Source organism: Lactuca serriola, chromosome 1 (assembly GCF_051521515.1).
Source record: "Lactuca serriola cultivar US96UC23 chromosome 1, Lser_US96UC23_V15, whole genome shotgun sequence".
NCBI lineage: Eukaryota > Viridiplantae > Streptophyta > Magnoliopsida > Asterales > Asteraceae > Lactuca > Lactuca serriola.
This window is the reverse complement of record NC_136408.1, coordinates 87,008,025-87,018,470: the sequence shown is the minus strand read 5'-3', so window position 1 is coordinate 87,018,470 and position 10,446 is coordinate 87,008,025. Positions and strand designations below refer to the sequence as shown.

At 37.6% G+C, this 10,446-nt stretch overlaps 1 protein-coding gene across 1 annotated transcript; it reads right to left on the bottom strand.

The window, feature by feature from the left end:
- Positions 1 to 305: 305 nt before the first annotated feature.
- Positions 306 to 782, bottom strand: LOC145058380 (uncharacterized). Its single transcript, XM_079006298.1, has one exon. The coding sequence runs from the start codon at positions 780 to 782 to the stop codon at positions 306 to 308; it is 477 nt and encodes a 158-aa protein (XP_078862424.1).
- Positions 783 to 10,446: the final 9,664 nt, after the last annotated feature.

Genomic DNA, 10,446 nt, shown 5'->3' with positions numbered 1-10,446 from the left:
GGATCTGCCCCCGGAACTTGGTCGATTCGGAATTCGACCTCGCGAATTGGTGGTAATCCAGGTAAGTCCTCTGTAAATACATTGGGAAAATCACATAATTGGGGTATGTCTTTGATTTCCTTATTCTCCCTCCTCTTATCTACAACATGGTCTAGGTAAGCATGATATTTCTTGTGAAGGTATTTATACGCCTTCATGCAAGAGATAATTCAAAGGTTTCTGCTTGGCTTATTTTTGTTGATCACTAAGGATTCCCCATTGGGTAAAGGTAATCGTATTGTCTTGTCATGGCATAAGATCTTGGCTCAGTGTGGCGATAACCAATCCATGCCAATTATGACATCAAAATCTTCGATGATCATATGCATGAAGTTGATGTGAAAGGTTTGGTTGTTGAGAGTTAGAAAGCAGTTTTCTAGTAGTTCCTGAGTACTAATAGATTCTATGTTGGCCATTTCTACTACGTAAGGCTCATCTAGTTTCATAGACTTATGGTTTAAAATTTCTCGAAACTTAGGTGTAATAAAGCTTCTTTTAGCACCAGAATCAAATATTATACATGTGTATAAACCGTTAACAAGAAATGTACATCTCACAACGGTGGATTCCTGGATGGCATCCCTTGCGCCAATCACAAGAACTCTTCCCCGAGCATTTCCTCCATCGTTCCTTAGCTTCGGGCAATTCCTATTGATATGACCAGTAATCCCACACTCAAAACAGGCATGATTACCTGAAACGACAGACACCCATGGGTTAGTTGTGGTGGAAGGTTCAGCCATGGGTAGTCTACAGTACTTGATGGTGTTCCCCCTTTGATTTCACATGGTATAGTGCATGTAGTTTTCAGAGTGGTGGAAGTGGCACAAGTTGCATTTCAGGTGTTTACCCACGTACTGTTTTTGAGGTGAGGGGGCTTTAGTTGGTGTTGGGACTGGACTAACGATGTATGTCCTGACAATTTCTTGTTTCTTTCTTGGAGCTTGTTTCAAGGTACCCTTAATTCCTCTTCCGAATTTGCGCTTGTTTTCCCCTGATTTCGGGAGGTCAACTCTTTGGACCAAAGTGCCTCATCTTATCTTTGGTTGGTTAAATTGTATGCTAACCTCTTGGTATTTTCATACATAATTGGTCGAGATACTGTGACAAACCCTTAGATGGGTTGAACCAATTCCCATATGTATCTTTCAACCTTCGTATACTATGGGTTTACGAAGCTTGGACAAAGGGTCGCAAGATTATTGAACCTATTGGTGTAGGTCGAGATTTCAGCGTCATCTATCGTCAGGTTCCACAACTCTTACTCCAATCACTGCATTTCCTCTAAAGGAAAATTCAATGAGCATTTGCTTAAGTTGCTGCCAAGATAAGGCATTATCATTGGCAAGGCCCATGACCTTGACGTGGCTGTTCCACCAATACATGGCCTTATCCGAAAAAGTGTAAGCAACAAACTTCACCTTGCATCCCTCAGCACAATAACTGATTTCGAAAACAGACTTAGTCTTTTCGATCCATCTTGTGATGCATACGACTCCGTCATTCCCATCAAATGCTTTAGGCTTGCAGTTTATAAAGTCATTGTACATGCATGCTCTTGGAGCACCTTTATTGTTTCCTTGGGAGCTTTCGCCTTCTGCTCATATCCCAGAGTTAGTGTGGCAATTGGTTTTAAGTGTTGCCAGAGCATCAACTATTCGCTGCTCAACCATGGCTTCAATGTCTGTGTGGTCTAGAGGTGAGTTGCTCTGATTATACTAGACATCTTTTTGTACTTGGAGACATTGGTTGGATCTAGTGAGTTTTAGGGGTGCCATTTCTTACTTCCTAAAGTTAATGTCGAGACGTGAGTCATTTGATCACATTTTTTAGGTAGCGTTGTCGAGAATATGGTTTCATCATGGTGTGTTAGTGTTAGAGTTAAATGAAGCAATAGAGTAATAACACAACAACATATATTTTATACAACCATATATGTATAATATGCATTATAATATCTTACAATGTGACCACCATAAAGGAGCGGTTAGAGTAAGAAAAGCTTCGAGGTTACAAAATAAACAAGTACGTTTAGAGAGCTTTTCAAGTACTCTAAACCTAAAGTATAAATGTGTCCATCCTAGCCATTGTGCTAGGGAAAATCCTAGTATCCATAATACACAATCAAAAGAACCATCAACCAAACTAGCTGCCAATAAGCATAATCTATCCAAACATCTGGAAATGAAATACTTGACTCTATCATGTCTACCTGAAGATCCAACCTTTCAGTGTGACTGATCACCTCCTCCAACACCTGATGATGAAACTAAGTCTCATCCCTCGCCTCTTGTAACTAGTCCTTAATAAGTAGGGTCCTCATCTCCATAACATCCTACTATGTTATTTGCCTCAAGGTCATCCTCAAAAGAAAGAGCCCAGAGTCCATCGCTCCTATACGATCCGAGTGATAGGCAGTCCATGGTATAAAAAAATAGATAGCCTACTTAACCAGAGTGTTTGGGTGGGGTAGGTACGGTAGAGGACTCCCCTACCTCAAAGTGCGAGCCGATATCCTCCACATACCACCAAGATCTAATCTGGTGCATCTATATGTAGTCCCCACATGGTTTAGTTGTTTGTCGTGGTGATGCTGCTCCTTTTCGAGAGGGAATAACAATAGTCTTGCTTAGGGTTTGTTTCACCCAAGTGCCAGTAAGGTGTGCTCTGAAGGATCGATGCGAAGGATTGGGGCGAGGTAGTGTGATCTCCAATGAAGTGGAAATATCTTCCTCTTCCTCATTCGTCTCATAATCTGAGTTGAGAAGTTGAAGTCCAACCGATGTGTGGTCGGGTAAATGAATAGGCTCGGAAGGTTCCGGGCTAGAGTGATCATATGGTGTATAGTCGGGATTGGATGGGTGCTCAACTGGACTATAGTCATGCTCGGTGTCACCACTATCCTCCGTAGGCTCCTCCTCATAAGCCATGATCATCGTTGGGATGCCGGTAGGGTTAGAAGCATGATGTACAACATGCTCCTTTACTGGTAGGGAAGTTGCACTCCACAATCCTGCGCCTGCCATACTCTTAGGCAAACCTGCATAAGACATCAATAAGGAAAAAGGTTTATGAGATATGTGAAGATCAATTAAATACAATATAATATCCAATTATAAGTATGTAATAGATAGTACCCGTAACTCCTGAGTCTCCCTACTATGTCATAAGTCACAAATAATGGTTCCTAAGCAAGAAATCCTCAAGGGTAGATGTCGATAAGCCATAAATCCTCAAACTTAGATGTCGTTAAGCCAGAAATCCTAAATAGTAGATGCCTCTAAAAGAAATCTCCAAGCGTAGAATTCTTGAATTAAGCATCTAATCCAGAAGTCCTCAAGCATTTAGATTGCTAACTACCGTATCCGAGTTTGGTCGTGCGTCAGTTGGACCACAATAAAACTTAGTTGCATATTCTAGGTCTTTTTGTGGTGTGGCCGTTGTACTATACCAACTCTAAACATGGTTTTTGACCTAAAATCCTGAGTTGTGATTTCATGGATCCGTGTTTGTGGATAGTAGATATATTTTAGTGAGCATATTTATATTGCTCTATATCTTTGAATCTTTGTTGGGTTGTGTATAGTTTAGTAATTTTTAGGGTTTTGTACTCCAAGAGTATCAAGCAAGGATCAGACGGGTGAGAAGTATCGGAGGGTAGGACCATTTTAGCATATAGTCGTTTTGAAATCTAGCAACCCAAGCGATAGTTCAAACTAGTCATCTCTCCCGTAAGTAGTCAAGAGTAGTGTAATTAATATTGATACTTTTTAATTTATTAGGATTAAATGGTTAAACCTAAATAGTGTACAACCCTAAATTTAGTTGTATTTCCTAAGGAATCATTAGTTCGCTATAATCTAAAGTTCTGATACGAATCTATCACACCCCCGGCCGACAGGTGAAATGCTGAGCTGTGCGACGTTAGAATGTTGAATTTCAGGCCACAAACTACAATGAATAATACACTAATATATTGAACAAAATTACTATTTATTCATTAAATAAAATATATTACAAAGCTGTTCGATGTACATATAGGTCACAAAAGCAAATTACAATAGCAAAGCACATAGACTTCGAGCTGCATCACCGGGGTTACCTCCCTCTTCATGCGGGTTCATTCTCCTGAGAATACATGTGGGTTTTAAAAGGTCAACATAATATTGCTGAGTCCATATGTTTTATTATTATAAAACGTTGTGTGGTTATTTTAGTTATCTTCTTTATCCTAAACTCACTTTCTCGAGTTTATGTGTACTATCACTACCTTCTTAGTTTGTTTCATAATAGTAGTATAAGATAGTTAGTTTTAGTTTAACAATTTTACGATGAGTTCCTATAATCGAGCTATGCCTATTGAGTGTTCCCCAAAAACCGCGACGCTTCATCGGACGTCGCAAATGTGTTTAGAAATCTATGCATGCTTCTACTGGCAGTCAGGTTGTAGCTAGCAACCACAGGTGGGAGTGTTAATCTCGTATATATTTATACACATCTTTCCAACTCACTTAAGATTTTACAATTATAGGTCGCTGGCTAGCTGAACGTATTTCAGCATGTTGATGAACCACGTGTCATTTAACTCTTGTGGTGGGGGCCTCCCCTGGTCGATCGTGTTGTTATTCCTTGTTGTACTTATACGAGTTACTTATTATATATATTATTCATCACATATATATAATCAAGTTAGTGTGATTTTCATAGCCGAGTATTTGGGGCAAAGTAACAACTAGGTACTAAGTTTAACCAAATGGTGGCTATAATAACAACTAGAGTAGTGTTTCCTGGCAACTGGCAAGCATATTGACTAGGTATGATATTTTCTTTCAGTGTGAATCAGTATAACAACTAGACATAATATTATTTCTAAAATTTTGGGCAGAGTCTCTATCGACATAATTGATAGGTTTCATAGGTTACAAAAATATGTGGCGGAAAAAACTTAACCGTAAGTTCACATGCAACCTATTGGATCTAGGTTTACTCTATTGATTGCAACAAACAATTGAACATCAAGAATGCTAGGAATACCCTACTATTTTTTCGAAAAAACATAAAGGATTTTAGGTTTCACATACTTTTTGATTATTATAGTAAATAATCAAGAATTCCTTCTTGAACAAGCTTTAGAAAGCAAGAACTAGAAATCTCGTGCTCTAGTGGTTTGTACCCAAACCCTAGCAATAGATGACTTTAGAAGAGGAGGGAGGAAGGAAATTTTCAGCTCTAAGGCTCTTAGAGAAATGGTCAAAAATTCTAATACCTGTTAGGGTATTTATAGGTGGTTAAGGTATCCTAAGGCAACCCTAATTTGAATACTACTATTTAACACAAACACCCAGCCTGACTGAGAACAAAAGTTGTCTCGATTTATTTAAAATCCAACGTCACTATATCTAATTACTCTTAACGTATCATTTCCTCCAAGGACTAAAATCATATCTAAAGGTTTGTGTCGATCGAATACACTTCAAGTATAACAAACAAGAACAAAATTACTAAGAAAATAAAGAACAAAAAAGTAAATAACACAGAGGATTCATCAATTGTCTTTCACCAAGAAATGGCTTGTCATAGAGACGGTCACCAAGACGTTAACGATACCAAGCCGTTCTACATTAGGGTTTCACCCTATTGTTGAATATATACTAATTTATACAAATATGTCCCTTAATTGAAGGGATTGTATCTAATATATACTAAGAACTGAACTTCATAATAAAGATATCAGATATGCTATCTATTCTATACTTATCTGTATCCTTACCTAATATACAAAGGTTACACGGGATAACTATCCACACGTTGACGCTGATAAGGCTTGAGGCATTGACGTTGATGTCGATGTAGACGTTGGCGTTGGCAGTTAGCGTATAGAGTGTTTAACTCACCAGATCATAAGGTGTGACCTTACAATCTCCCCTATATGATGATGTCAAAACTAATATTCTTCTTCAGAGTCATTAGAAGAACCATTATAGAATTTTTCAGCTTCTTTCAAGATCTCGTGCGTGCTTAATCCATATGAATTCATCGACTTTAAGTTCTTCTAATCTCTTACTGTACCCTAGAGATATCAGCACACAATATCCTTCTTTCCAGTTCAAAATGACTAAGTCCTTCCTTGTGAAGATGACACAAATGTCCAGTGGAAGTAGCAGGAAGATCATCGGTACGTTGAAAGCACATGTGCTTTTGACTGTCAAGATAGAAAATGCCATGCTCTAGTTCTTGAATGAACATGTACTGAATTGGTTCAACACCCACTGGTAGTTCATTGTTGATGTAACAAGTTCCCTAAGGAAGAAGAAACTTAGTGTTCTCGGACTTTTTGGGGGTGCTTGTTCTTCCTAAGGTGGATGATCTAAAGGGACCAACTCATGAAACAATATTTAGCTTCTTGACTTTGTTGAGTAGCTGCTGAATTACCAACTTCACCTATTGAGCATTAATACCTTTGTGTTTGTCGATAATTTCTTGAATTTGTATCCACTCGTTGTAACCAAATTTTACTATCTCGCGAACAAATACAACCTCATTGTATTCATACTTAATATTCTTCTTAAATAAGTGAAGCTTTAGAGACTCGTTCCTTGGTTTGGTGCACCTAACTTAAATGATGTGATCATGCTTTGGTCTACGAGTAAGAGCATCTCCTAACTTCTTTTTGTTGATCCCGTAGTTCTGCTCTAAAAACTTGTATTGTTTGTCCACACTATTATTGAAGAGCTGAATTTTCTTAACTTGATCATTAGTGCTTCGAACATCAGCACTATCATTAGCTGAAGTAAGATCTTGAGCAAGTTTTGCAGACAAATGTTCTCCTTTTCTGGCTTCTTTTCTTTCTTAAATAACAACATTATTTTCTATCATGATTTCTCTTACTTCATCAACAATTATACCCTATACTTCAGCTAAAACATTTAGATAAAAAATGAGTTTGCTTTCCTTGGAAGGAGGAGGTACTGACGGATCAACAACAACAGAAGAACTTCCAGCTTCAGCGTCATGAGCTCCCCCTGAGAAGGAAGCCTTCCTCTTTCGAGGATTGAGTTGATCATTATCAGACTCAATGTCACTATTAGTTCCTTGAGGAATCTCCTACTCAAACTATGAATCAAAGTAGACAACATTCAAAGGAACAACAGGAATAACAACTTGTGGCATGAATCCCAGATCAAGAAACCTTTCATAGTCATCAATTTTTGATTGATCACCAACATCTGGGATAGGCTGATCATTAGTTGTTGCATCATCGTATGGAATGTCAGCAACAACAATTTCCTTTTGAAGGTCAACTTTAACCCTTCCAGCTTCAGAAATCTCAAGATGAGATGGAGTTGATACAATCACCACCATTTGAAATTGCTGATCAGGACTCTCTATATTATTCTCCCTATTTTTTGGCAACATCAGAATGGGGAGGAGAACCAGGAGGAGAGCGAGGAGGGGAATGAGATGGTGGAAGAGGTGGAGGTGGATATGATGATGGAGGTGGAGGTGGAGGAGGATAATCACATGGAGAAGATGATTATATCCAGTAACCATATCATCATAATCATCATCAACCAAGTCCATAAATCTCTTCATATCAGCCACATCCTGTTCAACTTTAGACAGTCTTTCTCCCAACGATTGAGTTGTTTTTACTAATAGAGAAAATTAAGAGAGTACATTTGTTTCAAAATTGGAGCTTGATTCCCCTTGATAAATAGTAGCAGTCTGAATATGTGTTGGCATAGGAGGAACAGTCTCAACTTGTTGATGAGGAGACATTGTTCTTGGAGAAATTACATCTTGAATAAGCAGCTTAGTAGTTTCCACAAAATGTGGGGTTGATCCACGTTGTAGAACATCATCTGTAAATGGAGTGGATGAAGAAGTAGATAAGAATCGAATGTGTTTGTTCATCCTTGGAGGAGAGTTCATTCCCTGAACAAAGTCTTCTCCCTTATCAGTGGATAGTTCATTTTTTTCATTATCAGTGTCTTCTTCATCAACGCCTTCTTCACTATCAACCTCATCATCCCCTTCTTCAGAGTCAGAGGATTGAATAATGTAGGTATTTACAATCTATTTTTGCATCCTTACAATAACATGCAAATCATCTTCATAAGGACCAACATTGATGATCATTGAGGAGAGGGCAGGAATGGGAATGGTGATCCCATGATTTTCATCATATCCTTCCTCACAAGCCAAAACAAGTCTAAACCAACAGTGATAGGGAACATACACTGGCTTCTTGTTCCCAGTGATGCCAATAATCCCTGTTAAGTACTTCCATCCAACACCAAAACACTAACGAAGAGTGTATTTTTGTGGATCCCGAGAAGTGCTCTGAAGAGAAAAATTATACCCTAATCTTTCACAAACGAACTTGCACTTTTCTTCTGAACGATTTTCAGAATAATTTTATAATCGAGGAAGACGAAGATCAGTCTGAAAAGATTCCACGTCAATAGGAACCCTATATTGACCATTTCCAATGGTTCCAGTAATGGTTTGAGCATCAAAATCAGCAAAGCATGAATATTAAAACTCACAAACTTGTTTAGGGTGGAATGGCTCTGGGAAGTCGCATAAGGCATATCGAAGAGGGAAACTTTTGACATAGTCAATGAAGTCTTTAATTCCTGAGTTCATGAAATGATTTGGGATGTAATTAGAGAATGCCACATTGTTTGCTTGAATGATGATGGGAAAATCATGGGCATGAGGACCTTCGACGACATTAACATTAGGGGCAAACTCATAAAGAGGCTTTGACATTGTGAAAGCTTAAGGAAAATGATGGATGAGAGATCCTTTTTCGAGAGAGAAAGCTAATTCTTGAATAGCTTATAAAAGTGACATAGGATTGAGATTTCCCAATTTATACACAAAGTTCCTTCCTTTTTACGTAACCATGATTGAAGAGATCTGCGCCGTAAAAATCTCATATTCCAAGATATTGATAAACCTTTTATTTGTCATCCAAAAAATTTCCGTTGAGATGAAGAAATTACGTCAGTGATGCATAACATCAACAACAATGGTCATCAGTGGAAGCAATTAGCTTATTATAGTTGCAGCTGACAATCTAGTAAGTTTGTGGTGTCTCCTGATAGTATAGGTTTGAACAATCATTGATTGACATAGTATTGCGAGATTTCATTACCATATGGTTTCATATTCTTACTCATTAATCACCTTTATTAGAAGAAAAGGGCAAGAGTGGTATGACGCGTGTAATACATTACGGTGTGAATTGTACCCACTGATAAAGAGTGTCGAAGTTTTTGTTGGATTAGGTATCTAAGTTCATAACTATTTATGGTATGTACTTGACCCGGTTGGCATGCTCCATTTGGGGTGCATGGCATCATGACACTTGGATAGACAAAATGAGAAAAGAATACTTATGGTTTATTAATATATTATAAGTTCTAATATATTAATAATATTATTTTATTAGTATTGATTAAGAATTATTTGGAATTAATTTTGTGATAGAAAAGAGACTAATTAAATATATGGGGTTGATTGTGTAAATCATCCATTCTTATATAGTGGGCTAATGGTCCATGGTTTATTGAAATGGGCTAAAACTTATAGGGTTGCAAGGCTCACAAAGTTCTTAAGGAATCCAAGCAACAAGAAAGGTAAGTTTTTCTACTAGCTTTTATGTTTCAAGTTCCCAATGCCATGCTAGTTAGGTTAAGAACCTTGGAAAAATCAAATTTGCATGTATCTTAGTAAAACATAGATCCAAGGTTTCTAAGGTTGCATGTACACCTTAGGAGTGTTAGAATGCTCAAAACCCTTCAGTGGTATCAGAGCCTATGCTTGTTTTCTTGATACTTGATGCAAATTGTTGAAGAAACTCGAAATTTCTGCATTCTGCTGAGTGAACTCACCGAGTCCATGGGGGGACTCGACGAGTCCATGCATATATTCATCCTACTCATCGAGTAGGTTCGTGCACTCGACGAGTAGGAGGCCCAGAGTGCAGTTTTTCGAGTTTTACTGCTGGAAATGGACTAGAATCATTACCTTAAATTGTTTTGGACTTATAAAGCCTATTTTTGATGTGGTAATGATTATGCTAATCCATTTACAATGGTTATTATCAAAATTTCATGTTTTATATGTGTTTATATGATTCTTGAAATTTTTGATATGAATATTCATACACTTATGAGTTTGGTAGATCATAGGAATTACTTGCAAAATTGTTTGTTAGTTTAATTCTTGATCTAAATGTTTTTAATGGAATCCATAATTTGTCCGCAAGTTATGGATTACCAAAAGTCTTTCTTTTAAAGTCCATTAAAAACACATAAGTTACATAAAATGAAGAGTCTTCATTTTAACAAAACATTAACTCATAAGTTATGAAGTTGAAAAGTTTTGAATAGTTAC

Coding starts and splice junctions, on each gene's coding strand:
- LOC145058380 (XM_079006298.1), bottom strand. CDS start 782: ATGGCTGAACCTTCCACCACAACTAACCCATGGGTGTCTGTCGTTTCA.